This window comes from Seriola aureovittata, chromosome 14, assembly GCF_021018895.1.
Source record: "Seriola aureovittata isolate HTS-2021-v1 ecotype China chromosome 14, ASM2101889v1, whole genome shotgun sequence".
In the NCBI taxonomy this organism is placed as follows: domain Eukaryota; kingdom Metazoa; phylum Chordata; class Actinopteri; order Carangiformes; family Carangidae; genus Seriola; species Seriola aureovittata.
Genome location: NC_079377.1, coordinates 19,938,996 through 19,956,657, shown reverse-complemented (window position 1 = coordinate 19,956,657; position 17,662 = coordinate 19,938,996). Strand labels below are relative to the sequence as shown.

The following is a 17,662-nucleotide window of genomic DNA, read 5'->3' as shown; positions in this document are numbered from 1 at the left end:
TCAAAACAGTTTCAAACTAAACTGAAATATACTTGGTCTAATGTAAACCTTTTCGATTTTCATCTCTTTCTAGGGAATATAACAATGTGGCCTTATTTAATAATTGCATTAATAATTATTTAATATTTGTTTTATATCATATTTATGTTTTCTTCTCTCTTTTGGAACTGTTAATGTCTAGATTTTGTCCCATGTATATTTGTGTATTTACAGACCCCAGGACGGCCAGCAACCAGATCAGCTGAAGTAAAAGGAGATCCTATAAACAATTAACAATAAACAATAAACAACACTTCAGCTGGTTAGAAAATGGTGCTAAAAATGTAAAAAACACCTGCTCTCACGATGCGCTTCAGTGCATAAATGAAATGCCACTAATGTAGTTGTTTTTACAGCGGTAGGAAGTTACATTGGTTTCTACAATTTTCTATGTTTGGAACTAATTAAAAAAAAAAAAAGAAAAAAAAGAAAGTTCATTCATGAACCATGTTCATCTGATCGGAAACAGAGAACTGGCCATGACTGAGGGGCGTGAGCAGGTTGCAGAAAGTACACCTCAAATGTTGTAGTGGAGGAAGCGGCCCAGCTGACAGCAGTACCACTGACGAAAAGAAGAATGTGGTGGTTTGGTGGGCAGGAGTTTTTTTGTTTTTTTTTTTCCTGAAATGAACGACACTAGCACATTCATGTTCACGTTAGAGAGAGAAAGAGAGAGAGAGAGAGAGAGAGAGAGAGAGAGAGAGAGAGCGAGAGAGCGAGAGAGAGTGAGAGTGTGTGTGTGTGTGTGTGTGGTGTGTGTGTGTGTGTGTGGTGTGTGTGTGTGTGTGTGTGTGTGCGTGCGTTTCAAGAGGAAGTGTAGAGATGGACGATTTTACAAGTGTGACAGAGAGTGAGAGAGATAGAGGGAGGAACTTCACAGTTATGGAACAGAACATTCTTTACAAATTGCATTTACGGACATAAAGCTAATGCTAATGCTACGTTTCAGTCTATAATATTAAAGATTTTGAGCTTGTGATTTTGGATGTTGTCTGACCTCCATGATTAGTCATCCAACCACTAAACAATATTCAATGATTATTGTCCTGGCTGCTTTACATCTGACTTCTTTGACTCCAGTGGGAGCGCTTCCTTCATTCACAGGTTTGTGGCTACCTGTGTCAGCCAGATCAACCTTGATGACCTTACCTTGTAGGTGACCTCTAAGAGGGCGTAGCAGGGCTTCAGTGAGTCCACGTCCACGGGGACCAGCAGGCGTGGCTCAGCAGCCAGCACGGCCAGGTGCCGCAGGGCCTGCAGGTGGTAGCTGCAGCAACAAGGGCGACATCAACAAAAAAGGCTTCTGATTTACTTCTCCTGTATGATGGAAGCTCCTCTTTTACCAAACCTGATGAATTTATAAATAAGTTTACTTATATTGTCAATTTCATTTATTGATTTAACTTCACATTATGTTTTTGTTAAGGGTCATCTACAACTTCCACTATGATTAAATAGGTGAGGTGTGTCACCTCGCATTAAAGAAGCCATGATCCACACTAAGGTCTTCTCACCATAGAAGTTTCTATGGAGCAGTAGGGAGTTTTAATGTCCCATGATGTTGTGAACGTGGTTTAAAAAGTTTCTACACTGACAGGACCTAAATTCAGTCTAAATTTTTCAGAAATTAGATTTCAAAAGCGTGTCCTGATGCAGTGTTTTGTGTCTAAGACCATGTACAGCATCTACCTGTGTGTGTGTATTTATGAGCAACAATCAATTATTAATTGCAAATTAATTAGTGTGTGTCAGTCTCACCGGTTGTCAGTACTGTGAGCAGGGAAGTGTGGGTACAGGGCACACAGCAGCGCAGCGATGGCTGAATTGGAGGTGCTCAGGGTGTACCTAACATGAGACATTAAACAAAATCATGATCATGCTTTCTTCTCTCTCTTTTTTGATCTCTTACACACACACACACACACACACACACACACACACACACACACAAACTTACTCAACTTTCCACAAGCAACAGTAGTTTTGCATTAAAACTGTTGTAGCAGTTTAAATCAAAAAATACCGACCAACTGACACAATAACACAGTGACGGCTGAGTAAAGAGTGAGTGGGACAGGAGAATAAAAATAACAAAATGACAGTGTTCACGATGACAACAAGCCGCGGTCAACATTGCAATATTGCTCAAAATTAAACACTTTTTTATAAACCCTCTGTTCTCTGTTAACGAAACCAGGTGTGTGCTGTAATCTAGTGAACGTCATCACAGGCCACAACAGAGCCTATTAAACATAATAGTTGGCAGTTAAGCTCGCACTTTGACTAATGGAGTCATTATAATAAAGTTGGGTCAGGCAATAAAGGCTGCTCGCACATGGACGGGTACTTGTGAGAGCACTTATTAACGGTCAACTGAGGTAAATTATGTTGCTCTTCACTGAAATGGCTGCTTGGGTCATGTTTAGCATGTTTAAAAACCTCAACTTCACTGAACATGACATTCTTTTACCACAAGTTTACAATTAAAAAAAGACCTCAAATAGAGACTCGCAGTCAGTAAAGATGATGAAAAACAGGCAATCCTTGGGAGCAGATCTTGGCCAAATTCACTGGAATCGCGCAATGAATTCCAACGACTGACAAATGGAGATGGTTAACTGACAACTTTGATGTTGGGAAGAGTGAAATATTAATCAAACAGCAAATGCTGCTGCCATCACTACATTGGTACTTTATTGTTATCCAACAGCTAGTGAAATGTTGAGACTGTATGCACCAGTTGTTTCAAAATCAAGGATGAGGGAGAGAATCGGTAACAAAGAGAGGGTTACAAGGGTGACTAAAACTAAGTAAAATGAAGTCAATTGACAGAAAATTAATGTGATAATCAATTGATTTTCATTTATCAAGCAAACATATTGAACCTTACTTAGTACCAGCTTCTTAAATTCTAAGAATTTGTTGCTTTTCGTTGCCTTGTGTCCTATGAAACCGATCTTTGAAATTCGGGCCATCAGCATGACAAAACAGACGTTACCTTGCGCTCTTGGTGAAATGTGCAACTTTACAACTGAAGTTCAAACTGACAAACGGTAACACCAGTGACAGAAACTTCCTGCTCTGAGGGTTCGGTGCACTGCTGTTACAAAAACAGGACGATGGAGTCCTGAGTCACCTTCCTTTTATGCTGGACTTCAACTTCTGATGAATCAACTTCCAGTGTGTGCAGCAAAAGAAAAAAAAAAAAAGAACATCTGTTTTATTCTTTTCAGTCCTTGAGGGGAAAATCTGTCCTCTACATTTGACCCACACTAACTATTTTACGAGCAGGGAGCAGTATCCAGCTCTGAAGCCAGTGTCTTGGTCAAGGGCAGTGGCAGGAATAATTCATAATACCTGCACCACGTATTCATAACTTGATTTGGGAGGAAACCAGAGCACTCACAGGAAAACACGAGAAGAACATGTAAACCTGAACAATGAAAAGCGTCTTTCAGATATAGCGGCCGTTAGTCCGAATGCTATGTGTGACTTTAGGTGGAAGAACTTAACTTTCACTTCAGTTTCCTGCTAAAAAAAAAACGGAATAAATGGGAAGAGAAACTAACTAAGCAAACAGAAAGAGCGGCAGGACGGAAGGGTTAGATGAGGGAATCTCACCATGTGACAGAGATTATCAGTAAAGAGGAAAAACAAAAGGTGAGAAAATTTATGAGAAAAATACACAACAGCAATATAGCGATGAGGAAATGTGTGGAAAGAATTGTGCGGAAAGAATTGTGCGATACGCATAGTCATTTAAATAGAAAAATGTGTTAGAGCGACTGAATGACCAACGAGCAGAGGGAGCCACTGAGGGAAATAAAACAATGGCATGGCATAACTGTGCTCTCCAGCATCACCTTTACCCTCTGCAGACCCACATTTAAACACACTCACAGTAACACACCACAATGCATGACATTCAAAACTGAGGCCCTGCAGTTGCGTGGGCTTACAGCTGGCAGGCCGAAAATAAAACTCAACCCAAATAAAATCAAAAGGTTCATCTGATTGTGGCTGTAGGTGGAGAAACATTTGCAACATGTAATGAGAGAGCGCGAGCCGTTGTTTCCCTTGCAAATATACAGGCCAAGGTCAGCAGTTGGAGGAACCTGGTTTGGGTGTGTTCGTGTGAGTGCGTGTGTATGTGTGTGTAAATGTCATTCATTATGCTCAACGCAGCACTCAAAACAGACTTGTGTGTTATTTGTGTGGCTAACCCATGCACTGTGTGTGCGTACGTAGTGTACCTGGTCCTTCCCAGAAACAGACGTCCCAAACCTGGTGGGTGTGTTCTGGTATATGTGTGTTTTTGATTTGTTGTCACACAGCAATTCAGGTGCCACATGACAGGCTACACCTAGAATATAATTAACTTCAGTGTCCTCATTCAGTCATTAGCGTCGATCCAAAGTATATGTGTGTGTCAACATTAAAATATTTGATCAATTCCAGTGATGTTTGCATGTAATTTGGTGACTGAAACCAGGGAGTCAGATTCACAGAGACAGTTTGATGCTCAGTGCTTTGCTCAAAGGCTCCTCAGAGATCATTTGTGATAGGTTTTAAAACAATGATCACTTTTAACTTCTCTTCCTGTCCATGTTCTGCATTTGGTCTTACATACACACAAAATGCTAAGGGTGGAAAACTGTCCTGCAACAGTCAACAATCCTCCAGCAGTTGGGTGCAGTTGACAAAACATACTGTATTGCTCAAATGAGTAGTTACAGTCAGTGTTTCACCCCGTTTCCGCCTACAGCACAATTTAGAAAAGTGCTGGTTCAGCCTGGTGAAGGAGCGAGGAAGGCTTGTAATGATGGGGGTGTGTCTTTGAATCAAACATCTGTCGATCTGACGCAGTACTGGACATGAATCATTGTGGACTTTAAGAGATCCAGGAAGACCACACATCCCCCTCTGCACATAAACGGTGAGGAGTTTCAGAGTGTCAACGACATCAAATTCCTGGGAATCCATACAACAAAACATCTCATGCTCCCGACTCCCTTCAGCACCTGGTGAAGAAAGTTCAACTGAGGCTTTTCCTCCCCAGAAAACTCAAAAAACAGGCCAAACCTTACTCTCAGCTTCTGGTACACTTTTACAGAGGCACGTCAGCCGCACTGCCAAGAACCTGAGGGTCCAGGTGGTAAAAATGGTACAGAGGATCATGGGATCTGTGGACACAGTGAATGCTAGCCGTCTACACAAGACGTACTGTAACATCAGTCGAGTCTCACCAAACCCAGGTCACAGTCTGTTTGTCCCCTTGCCATCAGGGAAGAGATATAAAGCCATCAAAGCCCGATCTAACAAACTGAACAACAGCTTCTTCCCTAGAGCTTTAGCCTCCATCATATTTATTTATTATACACAAATAGAAAACACTACTTCTATGCTACCATCTATCTAATTTATTCTGCAATGTCATATACATAGAGGTTGCTACCTCTTCATAATTATCTTGTTTTATCTTGATTTCTATTACGGCTGGTCTCTGACAGTAACCAAACATCATTTCTTTGTATACGAATAAAGTGTGTTATGGTTTATGGATTAATATAGATAATTGTGAAGAATGCATACAAACATGTTTAATTTTCTCTGTGGGGAATCAGCTATTTTGTAACTAAATGTATAACAGTTTTCAAATCACTGATTAATTAAAAGCATTTCAAATGTCAACATGTGCGTGGGTATAGCTCACCTGCCCCCTCCCAGGAAGAGCAGGCCCAGTGCCATGTGATGAGCCATGTGGAAGCCGTAGTTCATCTCACCGCCAGTTCGCTTGTGGAAGAAGCGACAGAGCTGCAGCACCTTCAGGTTCCCGGTGCCGGACATCACCATGGACATGGCCAGCAGGATCATCGACAGACCGGTCTGCAGATTGTAATAACCTGTCTGCTGGGGGAGCCAGCACACATGTTGACAGACAGAGAAAGAAAGAGAGAACAAAGGGGAAATATTAGAAATCATTATTGTCAAATGAATTTCTCAAAGTAGAAGTTCGTGAAAACATCACAGCACTTTCCATAACTGTGACAAAGTCCAAATTAAAACATATAAAAACACTTACAACAGCAGCTGTACCAGTGAAGGACATGATCTTCATGAATGTCCTGGCAAACTCGTAGAGGCAGTCAAAGGCATCGGAGTTGGCAGAGCCAGCGAAGCGTAAGCCCAGTGCCATACAGGCCCCGGCTGTAATGTAGTCTTGGGCTTGGCTGAGAGACACATATATCATGACATGATCAGTCATGGTGGAGGGACAACCACAGAGGGCAGTGATATAAATTTACTTCCCTGAGGAGCTACAGTATTCAAAGTTTAAAGTAAAGAAACTTAAACGCCAGTTTTTGTCTTAAATACTCACGCCATTGTCTCCATGTTGATGTCCTCTGAAGGGTCAAAAGTCCCCCTCATGATCTGAAAACAAAATAAATGTAGAAAACAAAAAAACAGAAGTGAGTGGTCACTTTTCAGCAGCAACAGTCTTATTGATGCTTCACTTACATGCTGTATTGAAAACAGTTGTATCGTTTACTGTAAAAGACACAGTCACCTAGAATAAAATTATTTTTACCAGTGTTGGTAATGAAGTTCTCTTTTGGATTATGGATCAATTTTACAAAAGGTTTGGTTACTAGCATTTCATTTTGATAGATTTTTTAAGCAACAGCTTTTACATTACTCCAATAATATTACATAACTCTAAGAGACTCCCATGTTTACAGAGGAGACAAATATGCCCGGCATGTCGTTACTTCATCAGCGGAACCATTTCCTGACAACAACCCCATGAAACTCAACAATCATTACAGAAGACTAACTGGAACAGTATGAGGATCACTGCCTCTCTCCTCTGCGATAGCTGTAAACGAAGAACAAAGTTGTTTCTCCATAAGATCTGTGTTTTTTTATTATCATAGCTTGTGTGTCAGTTCCTAAGCAAACATTACAGAGGTGTTTTTCACACCACACTATCGCCAGAGACCTGTCAAACAAACATTCTTCAGGGGATTTTCTTTTTTCTTACAAAGTAGCTCTTGTCTTGTTTATCCAGGGTGGCCAGTTTCTTCTTTGTGTGCATCAGGGAACAGCTACTACACAGTGAGTGCAAAGCTTCCCTGAAGTGAGTAGAGCTGGTGTAACCATTATGTTACAACAACCATCACAGACAAAGTAACAAAAGCAGTGCATCTTCTGACACAAATCAGCCACTGGAATCGACTAAATGACCGAACCGAAAGGTAAACCTGCCTCCCTCCACAGATATGGACCAAACCTCACAGCTGGGAAGTCTTTCCAAATCATTATTGACTTGTTACCAGGTCTGGTGCTACATCACAGCTCCAAATATGTCCGCTCAGTAATGCTGTGTATGTGCATATGTGTGCAATTTCTCACCTGGGGTATGTTACTCTTGACCCACTCGGTATTAGGGAGGATTTCATCCCACATGATAATACACCGAGCAAGAGTCTGTGAGGGCAGAGAGGCAAGAAGAAAAAAGGGGGGGGGGGGGGGGGGGGTACCACATTAAGAGGAAGGTGAGAAAAATGATCTGTCACACACACACACACACAAATATATATACACACATACACACACACACACACACACAAAACTAGCGCCACACTAACCCTCAGCAGCAGAAACTCTGGCTTGATGAAATCCAGCAAGAACCAAGTGTCTGGAGGTTTCAGCCAATCAGCAATCGACCTAGGGGACAGAATCGCAAAAAGAGACAAGGAGGTGTTAATACCCTCTTTCAACGCCCACTGCACCAATAGACAGCCGGCATCAGATGAGCCCTGAAAAAGACGGGAACTTCTTGACCAATAGTAGAAAGCCAGGAGATGGAGAAGTCTTACTCTTCTGTAGAATAATGTGACAACTGGAGTCACTGAGGGATGAGATTTTTCACTAAGCAGGTTACGATGCTCTGCTCGATGATATAGAAAGCACCACACTTATTTATAATAAATTCATATAAACTAGACACAAGGGTTAACACAGTAATGGTGGAAAATTCTATGGTTGTTGTAAACTTTCTTATTCATAAATGTCATGTTCTGTATTTGCATAATGAACTGTACATTCTAACATCATTTTTTAATTGTTTTGTCTAAAAATAAAGCATCTATCACATCAAGGGTTAGCAATTATGTTCGACTGTGGGCCAGTTTTCTATTCTTTGTGTTGCCTTACAAGCTTGTTATCCACATTAAATGAACAGTAGCCTGTTTCATTTGTGGTGAAATGAAAGTAGTTTTTTATCAGCACACCATGTCTATTAGACTGTGATCCATTTGTGTGCGAGTGGCAAATCATCAATCATCATTAAAGATTATGAGGTTTCATTTATTTGGATTAACACAAGCCCTGTATTTTCATTTGTTGCCTCCAGCAGATTTGTGAAAAATAATGCAAATTTTTTTTATGCAAACTATAAAAAGGGAAAACATTCAGCTTTTGTTGTGGAGACAGATTCAGCCCAAGGGCAACTATTTACCTGCTACTGTAATAGACTGTTTAAACCTTTTACTGTAGGGTGGTAGGAACAATAATCAGTACATTATGACATATATACATGGCAACTGAAAGAGAAAAGAGGTACAAATTAATAACAGTGTCAAATACCAACACATGGAAAGAATAAGGAGCCATTAATATTATCTATAAAATTAGTTCCTTGTTTAGTTCTATGCTTGAAAAGATGGGTGGATTGATCAGCTGTTCGTCTCGTCTCACCTGTTGTTGGTCTTGAGGTAAATCATGGCGAGGGCCAGCGTGGCCCCTGGACACGTCACATCCACATTGATTGTATCACCTTCCTGGAATGACCATTAATAATGTTTGAAGAAAACTTAAGCTGTTGGTTAAATTAAATGCAATAACAACAGTGATATGTTGTGTTATTAGTTCGGAAGATTCATAAAAATGTTCTCAAGAGTTATTAAGCTGTGAAATGCAACTGCAGTTATATAGGTGTAGAGTTTTCAGTATTATATGAATACAATGAAATAACGCTGTTGAACATTTGAGAAATGAAACAGAAAAAGAAAATGATTTGTCCATCTACCTTGATTTGGTAGCTGGGGGACTTGTGTCTCTCTCGGTTGGCCCCAGCCTGAGCTCTGCGATGGCCCCCAACCATGTACTGATACAACTGCTCAGGAACATTCAGATCTGTCATCCCAATCAGGTTACTGCCATGCTGCAAGGACAGAGAGGAGAGAGAGGATGGTGATGAAGAAAATGGGAGGAAGAATGGAGATATGAGGCAGGATGGGAAGAGAGAAAATGATGAGACAAAAGTGGGAAGAGATAGGAGAAGAATCAAAAGGTGAGTTAATTCACAACATATTTACATGCAGCTTCTCTTACAGGAGGTAGCACGTGACTTTACAGTCAAGAAAAATCGTCTTCATCTTCCGTTACTGTTAAAAAACAACTACAGGTCTTTCTAGTGGAAGGATATTGTGGATCACTCTTCTTATTGAGGATACCTGACCGAATGCAGAAATTAAGCCCAAAACAGGTCAACAACAATGACTTTAAATGGCAGAAATGGCCTCTGTTCTTAAACATCAATGACAAACCAGAGGAAGAAATCCAGAGGAAAGTGGCGCTACCACAGTAAAAAAAAACAAAGTATTTAAAGTTCAAGTTCATGTCACACCCTGTCACCAACAATTTCCATGAAAACAATCTGATTCATTCTGAAATGAGCCCCACCCATCTGCAACTTTCAGCAGGTTAAAACAACAGCAACACAACAACATTTGTTTGACAAGCAGAGTGTTTTTATGTGCGGTGACTTACCCCCAGACAGACCATGCCCAGGGCTAGTCCAGCAGCTAGTGAATAGGACTCTCTGTCTGTACAGTACTCCATCTCCGGACCAGGGGGTCGACCTAAGAGACACACACACACAATCACAATTTTAGCAACTATCCATGACGATAAAACGCACTCGAAGCGAGATCAAAGGTCGAGAGGGGAGCACCATGGCACAGAGGCTCAACCACTTCCACCTGAATGCAAATAAAGGATATATTTTAGAGTTTGACTGTTTATAATACAAAGACAGTGCAGAAAATACAAGGTAAAGGAAAGTTTTTGTTAACTTTTACCAATGTTTCAAGCTGCAATCAACAATTATTTTCATTATCTACTAATCTGACCATTATTTTCCCGATCAATCGATTAGTTGGTCTATAAAATATCATAATATAAAATATAAAAAAGTGAAAAATGCTATATTTGCCACAGCCCAATGAAATGCATTAAAATTTTATTCAACCAACCAGAAACGACAGATATTCATTTTACTCATATCTGAGAAACAGAAAAACAATCTTGAGAAGGTGGGAGCAGTTTGGTATTTTTGCTTGAAAAGTGACTGAAATGACTGATTATGAAAACAGATTCTTGCAAATTGACTAATCAATGCAGCTCTATGTGTGCTGATGCAGCATTGTGTCAACTAAAAATCATGTGTGGATCTTTAATTGAAAGTTTGAGTTTACTTATATAAACTATAAACTTATAGTCAATCCGGGTCTTGTTTGAAAAAGTGTCATCCATCTGTCTTTCATGCACACACACACACACACACCTACCTATCTCAGACAACAGGACTTCAGCATTGTGTCTGTGTCCCGTTCCCTGGTACACCAGCCCGATGCCAATTACAGCAGCAACCTGCAGAACAGACCAAGAGAATCAAATGCTTTTATTTTTTCCCCTTTCCCCTTCAAAAGTCCAAAGTGCTTTACTGAGAGAAATAAAAAATACAATCCACAAATTAAAACAAGATACAAGAGTAGCAAATATTAAAATTTAATTAAATATTGACAGTATACACACTCACTCATACCTGAACATTGTGCGGTACGTCCAGCTCAGTAGAGGTGGGTGGGAGCAGGGCAGGGATGTGTATACTAAGCAGGCGGGTAATTGACATGTCCATGGTGCCCAGTTTGGCTGAAGACACACCCAGTAGGAGCCCAATACTGGTCATCTCATGGCCCTGACAAAGTGGAGGGAAAACAGAAAAGACAAAGAGACAGCCGAACAGTCGTCAGCAATAAATACGAATGACAATAATAACTTCCTGTCACAATATTAACACACAATACAGTCAGTGGAAATTTTGATAGCTGAGATCTGAGGGATTTCTTTCTTCACAACAGTGTTTTCCTCAAAGGAGTGGTCATTTTTTAATAAAATGTAGACATCAGTTTACATCAGACCATGCAGCACAATGTGTGTCCCTGTGGACTAGATACCTGCTGCAGCAGAACAAATGACTTCCAATGTAATCAGCTCTAACTGTAACTCTGGAGTCTGAGGAGACCAATCAGCTTCCACACCAGCTCCCCATGACCGACAGCCTTCATTAGACCCCTGTGGATCACCTGTGTGTATGTGTGTGTGTGTTTAGTAATTACAAAGGGAGACCATGTTCTACTTACGTGTTACAACACAAACACTCTGGAATAGTTCATAAATAATTTGACATTTTGAGTGTGAAGTAAAACACTGGACATTTTTGCTCATTTTGAAGAGGACAGTCAGAGATCAGTCACTATGTTTAAGACCGTAACTGATTGTCAGGTTAATCAGTTAAGATGCCAATGAACCAACTGCATCATCAAACACTCAGCAAATGAGTTAATGCCTCCATCAGGAAACTTTAAAAACCATAGTTTTCATCAACGCAAACCTGCCAATTTATTATAGAACACTGAAAAATACCAAGGAAAATATCAAATAACAAAATTTTGAATTTGAAGAAATCACCTCCCAGTGTGACTAGTTTCATTTCTCTAGTGGCTTCACTGACAATAGATTTTAAAAGACACATTTTTTTTTTTTTTTGTTTCCAAGACTGAGTGAACAGCACCACTCAGATGAATTTGTCTTTGTAAAAGGCTGCAGCAACAAAACGAACACACTGGGATGCTTAAAAGACGAGGGACGCACACACACACACATACACACATATGTATATGCAAACACACATCCTCTCTAAAACCACAACCATACAGAATTCTGATGAACTGATCCAAAGTATGTCAGTGTAATTTCTCTTTTACAGCGAGAATAGAAACCAACAGAAAACCACCAGCTACAAACAGGCTTCACTGTCAACCACGTTCATCACATTCATTCAGACTGGAGGCTGTTAGTTACACACAACTGTCTATCATGTTCTACTGTGCAACTACATAATGTTTGATGCAGTGTTATTTGGACTATAAATCAGTGTGTGTTACACTGAACTGTTAATATCTCCGTCCGAACGGTACTTGTGTATTAACTGTAATCAATGAACGAGCGATTGAAGATTTTAAATTGCACATGGTTATTTCACATATAAGTAATGGCTCTTCATTTCGACTAAAATATAATAATAATGAAACAAAAAATATGTATCATTGGTGAAATTTATACTGTACAAGGTGATATGAGCTGGTTAAGGGCTTTGATGTGTCACTCAACACACCAGGACATTAAGTCCTTATCTATAGCACTGTGCAAAAGGTAATTTGGACCAATTTCAGCATCAGATACATACAATCACTTTTATGGTCATTAGTAAATAAAGCCATCTTGTGCCTTACAAAAACAATTCTTTTTAAGCTGGAACGAAAGAAGAAAAGAAATCAAATCTAAGATCAAATGAGTATTTTGGACCCAAAGTTTAAACCTTTTTTTCCTGCAGCTTATCGAAGGGATCTGGGTTTAGACAGTCAAATCTTAATTCAGCCACTTTGAACTTTAAAATCTATATGAGAACACTCTCACATCTCATTTATAGAGAAATGACTGGTATAGAAAGCTCACCCGTCTTTATGAACTGCTGCTCGTACCTTGAATCAAAATGGGAACTGAAAATGAATCAATCTCAAACCCACTGTGGACACTCTATGTGGATTTGGTGCAAGGGTTCCTCATTATCTTCAACCACATCTTTACACTGACTTTTTAATTGAGCAGAAATAAGGTTTGGCTTGCAGCATCCTGTTGTTTTTCTCACCTGAAAGTGGGAAGGACTCATCTCGTTTCAAAGTTCTCAGAGGGCAGAGTTTCGTTTTGACTGGCTGCCTGGCTCTGATGCGAGTTTACATCTCTCATTTACAGTCATCTAGAGAAAAAATGTGTGTTTGTAGGGGTGTGTGTGCTTGAGTGTGTGTGCATGTTAATGAGAATAGATGGGAGGTACCTTTGCGTAAACTGTATTTAAGTTCATTTTTGTTTTACCTACAGTGGGTCTGTTTATACCACAGTAAGAAACAGTAATTTAGAGCACCGCCTACAGTAAACTGAGCATTAAGGTAGCAGACGCAGGTCTGCCACCCGGGGTTATAAATAAAATGTGTGTATTTGCTTTTTTTGTGCTGTGAAACTCAAAGGTGTGAAACCTTGAAACGCTTCTCTGTACAGGTGTGTGTACCTTGGTGAGGTAGTCATGTATGTTGAGCGTGGCCAGCTTGGTGAGGTGTCCATTGAGGCCCAAGGCCATAAGGAAGCCTGCATACTCATTAGCCAGCTCAGGGCTCTTTGGCTTGTTGTAAGCAATCCAGGCTGAGTCCACCTTAACAAACAAAGAGAGAGTTTATTTGTACAAGAATAAGCAAGGTGTGTTTATGAAGTTTACAATCCAAGATCAAACAACTGTGACCAGAGTTTCTATGAGTTTGTCTGAGTATTTATGAGTATTATTTAAAGTTTTAAGAGATCATGAATGTCCTGAATATATTTCATGTTAATTATTTTTTCTTGTATACAAGTATAAATTTCAGCTTCATGGAGACATTGGAGGACATGTTAAAGCTTCAACAAAAGCAAAAAAGTCCAACAGGGCAGACTGAGGAAACAAGTGAGTAATCAGCTGCAGGTATGTAAAACTAAACACAAGGCCTGATGAGGAGGTCACACACACAGGAAGACTGACCTGTGAAGCTGGGGCTATTTTGAGTCCAGCAGCTACTCCATTATGGAAGCTCGGCCAGCCAGTCATATTAGGAGGAACATCAATATTTCCACTGTTCAGATCAACCATAGTGTTCCTAGGAGGGGCGCGGCCTGGAGTAGAACAAGAGAAATAAAGAGTGAAAACTAGAAATAAAGAAGTACACAAACTCTGAGCAGCCTTCGTATAAGACATTATAACATCACATTCAAAAAATGTTTCACGGGAAATGCCTTTGTTTCAAACAGTCAGGTTTTGTCTCTCATGTATCCCAGGTCCTTTTTTGTTTTCTTTTGTTGTGTTGTATGTGATTGTTGTGCAGCTATATGACACTTATCTTGCATTGCCATTTTGGACAGGTCTCTATTGTAAAAGTCCTGGTTGAACAAATAAAATACAACTTAGGGGGAATATTTAAACTTCATTGCAGTGTGTTAACAACAAAACTCACTGTTCTTGTATTCTTATTAGGTTATCACCTCCCTAATATAACTTGAGCTACCCTGGGAATTCATCAAAATGGTTTCAGTCTTCCTGTCTAGAAAAACAGTCAGCCAATGCATAGACACAGGTGAGCATGTTCCCATTTCAACATTATCACATTACCCGTCAGGTTGAGTTTGGGGACAGGTAAAGGTTCAGTCGGTACAGGGTGATAGGAGAAGAGAGTGAAGAGACCTCGGCCAACTGGTAGAGCCATGGTCCTTTGACACAACTGCAGGAGTCTGGGGGGATTTTAAAAAAACAGTGCAGGGGATTAAAACTAAGGAAAAATTACAGACTGAGTCAGAAAGCAATATGTAATTTATATAAATCCTGGATTACAGCAGCCAGAGACAAATGGAGGACAGAGCATGAGACAAACAAAGGAAAACAGTGAAAATAGAAAAGTCAGCAGAAGAACATTGTTGAGAAACACAGAGCGATTTGAAACAGTACAAAAGAAAAAAGAAACCTCAAAAGAATGAGAATAAAAGGCACCAGTGGACAGAAAAACACATTCTGCATATATCCCATGAAACCGCAGTGTTGCTGTCCGTGTGCATCTATGTTCTGAGACCAGAGACCGTCAGGACACACATACATTACACTCACTTGTTCTCTTTCTCCTCTATGTACTCGTGGTCTGAAACCTCCGGTAGCTGGACAACACTGACTCGGACGGGTCTGGAACTCTGCAGGAGCCTCCTGACCTCCTGGACCCTCAGATCCTGACTCCAGATCAGCCCTGTGACCTGGAGAAGAGAGAGGGCATGAAAACCATAAATTCAAACAGCTTCAATTAATGGCTGCGTCTCAAGTTATAAATGGAGGCATGGTTTACCTGAAAGAGCCTTTAAAAAAAAAAAACAATCAGACTATATTTATAAACAGGCAACATCCTGGTATTAACAGCTAGACTTGTCTAGATCAGTGATCTCCAACCAGAGGTACTTGTACACCAGGGGGTACTGCAGTTGCCATGGTGTAGCTAATATGCTAATAAGAAAAAGAACAGAAATAAACACCTGAACTAGAAGGTGTAGTATTAACAGTTAGCTAAACTAAGTAAAGGCGGATGAAATGGACAACTGAAACATTAGATTGTTAGCTAAAAGTAATGGATAAATGGTTGACATATAAGTCATAAGTAAATAAGTATAAGTCCTGAAAGCCACTTCTCTGGATAACTAACAAAGGTACGAGAACATGATCTATTGAGTGGAGACAGACTAATATGGCAAAACAAGAGGTTTATTGAGTCTGTTACCTCTTGAATTATGTCCGACATCCCGTCTTCCTCCTCATCTGCTTCTGTGGTCGCTTGAGGCTCCAAGGACAGACCTGAACCGACAGACTGGGGAGAGACACACACACAAACACATATTTATACACATATTTACATACATACAACAATAGCTCTACACCTTTAGACAAAATTGTGGACAGTTTTCAGTGACTCGTATTTTATCTCAACAACCTCACTGATTTTAAGATTTACTCCAAAGATGAATGTCTATTCATTTGAGGGGAAACAATGGAAGGATAAATCTACAATGAATTTGGCACTTTTTTGAATCTTGCGAGGACTGTGCTGAGCTGCAAGCCCTCTGCAAACTGCACAAATCCCTGCAATATATCTTACATTGCGCTCACAAATGTTATAATTGCAAACACCTGGGGGATAAAGGTTTGGACAGAAATCCTTCACCAGCTTGGAGCAATACAAGGTCAGTTGCAATAAAATATCATGATATTGTCCATGATAAGATTTATAGTTTTATAGCCAGCTGAGATGAAACGGTGTCTCCTAATCTAACTCTTAATGAATAATAAAAGGCTCTGGTTTTTAATTTATTTCACACTCACAGCTTTGCTCTTGGCCAGGGTCATCTTGTGGGCTTGTTTGGTCAAATCCTGTCTCCCAATCAGCATACAGACCTCCTCAGACCAATCAGAACACGGCTGCTCCCGGCAGCGGTAGATGGCCTCCCGGATGGGCAAAGCCACGCCAAACGGGACTGACTCCAGGTCCTTCAGGGTGAAACCTAAACCAATGAAATGAGAATGATGAGTATTTGCACAAGATGCTGTGGCTTAATTTAGAGGCTGCCTCATCTGAGCTTACCAACAAACTCACCATAACAGGTAACAAAGCTTCTTATTTCATAAGAAATTTTAGTTTTGTTTAATGAGGCACTTAAGCCTTTAAAACCACTGTTTTTGTTTTGTTTGGAAATGCTTTACACCACTCTTAAATCATTTTTGTAAACTTTAAATCCTGTAAACTTTCATAGGTTTTATTTTGTATCTAGTTTGTGATAAGTGTCCAGTCATAAACAAAACCTCTAACATTCCCCGTGATAAAAAGGATGAGGCTTCAGCACACCTTCTATTGTACAGAAAAGAGCTGCTTGTCTTACCTTCTGAGGTGAGCCAGACCACCAGCTGCTCAGCCAGACTCTCAGTGGAAAACTTGACCTTCACACTGCTCTGTCTAAAATATATACACATTAACATTAGTAAGATAAATTATTCCTGATCTAATGTAATATAAGGCAGAAAAAAGGAATATATATGGAATAATCAGAAGTCAATGTAGAACTTTAACGCCTTTTTAAAAATAACTTCTTAATTCTATTTCAACTAGCTCAAGCATACTGCCTCAAAAACTTAGTTTTCTGCTATTTGATTTTTGAGTTATTAAAAGTTTGCATACTCCTTTTTTTGTTTTTCTTTTCCTTTTTTTAAATTACCAAGCATAAAAAAAATTTCAAGGCTGTGATTTATAGCCATTTTACTATGATTTTCAAAACTCTTATTGTACGTAACTACGTTTAGCTGAATTACCTTCTGTAGTGCGGTTCGCTGTCACAGGACCTCTGGCCTGAGAGAGATGAGGATGAGAGAGAGAAAAGGGGGTGACAGAGGGCAACAGCAGACCACAGAGGTCAACAGGTTCAATAATATGCTCTCTTAATGCTCATCTCATTGAACTCTCAACTGTATTCCAGCATTTTCAAAGCTACCCACTAATTGGTCGTTAAAATTTGTCACCAAACAGAATGGGTGGTAAAATCTAGAGGTTAAATAAAGGTGACATTTTGTTCCTGATGAGTTGAGGACTGTGTTTATGTGGGATGACATCTG

General features: G+C 39.9%; 1 protein-coding gene across 2 annotated transcripts in view; it reads right to left on the bottom strand.

Annotated features, from left to right (window-relative positions):
- Positions 1-17,662, bottom strand: part of anapc1 (anaphase promoting complex subunit 1) — a 49,761-nt gene that overhangs the window by 12,996 nt on the left and 19,103 nt on the right. Inside the window, exons 26-45 of one of the 2 annotated variants that reach the window (XM_056396142.1) lie at positions 17,363-17,399; positions 16,936-17,009; positions 16,382-16,560; positions 15,783-15,869; positions 15,128-15,267; positions 14,639-14,757; positions 14,015-14,145; positions 13,514-13,654; positions 10,931-11,083; positions 10,674-10,755; positions 9,874-9,965; positions 9,131-9,265; positions 8,800-8,882; positions 7,689-7,767; positions 7,453-7,527; positions 6,419-6,471; positions 6,122-6,269; positions 5,753-5,949; positions 1,798-1,884; positions 1,189-1,306 (exon numbers count right to left, since the gene is read on the bottom strand). In XM_056396142.1, the coding sequence (XP_056252117.1) occupies positions 1,189-1,306; positions 1,798-1,884; positions 5,753-5,949; positions 6,122-6,269; positions 6,419-6,471; positions 7,453-7,527; positions 7,689-7,767; positions 8,800-8,882; positions 9,131-9,265; positions 9,874-9,965; positions 10,674-10,755; positions 10,931-11,083; positions 13,514-13,654; positions 14,015-14,145; positions 14,639-14,757; positions 15,128-15,267; positions 15,783-15,869; positions 16,382-16,560; positions 16,936-17,009; positions 17,363-17,399 (2,210 nt within the window). The remainder of the gene's footprint in view (positions 1-1,188; positions 1,307-1,797; positions 1,885-5,752; positions 5,950-6,121; positions 6,270-6,418; positions 6,472-7,452; positions 7,528-7,688; positions 7,768-8,799; positions 8,883-9,130; positions 9,266-9,873; positions 9,966-10,673; positions 10,756-10,930; positions 11,084-13,513; positions 13,655-14,014; positions 14,146-14,638; positions 14,758-15,127; positions 15,268-15,782; positions 15,870-16,381; positions 16,561-16,935; positions 17,010-17,362; positions 17,400-17,662) is intronic. The other variant, XM_056396143.1, reaches the window with a different exon arrangement.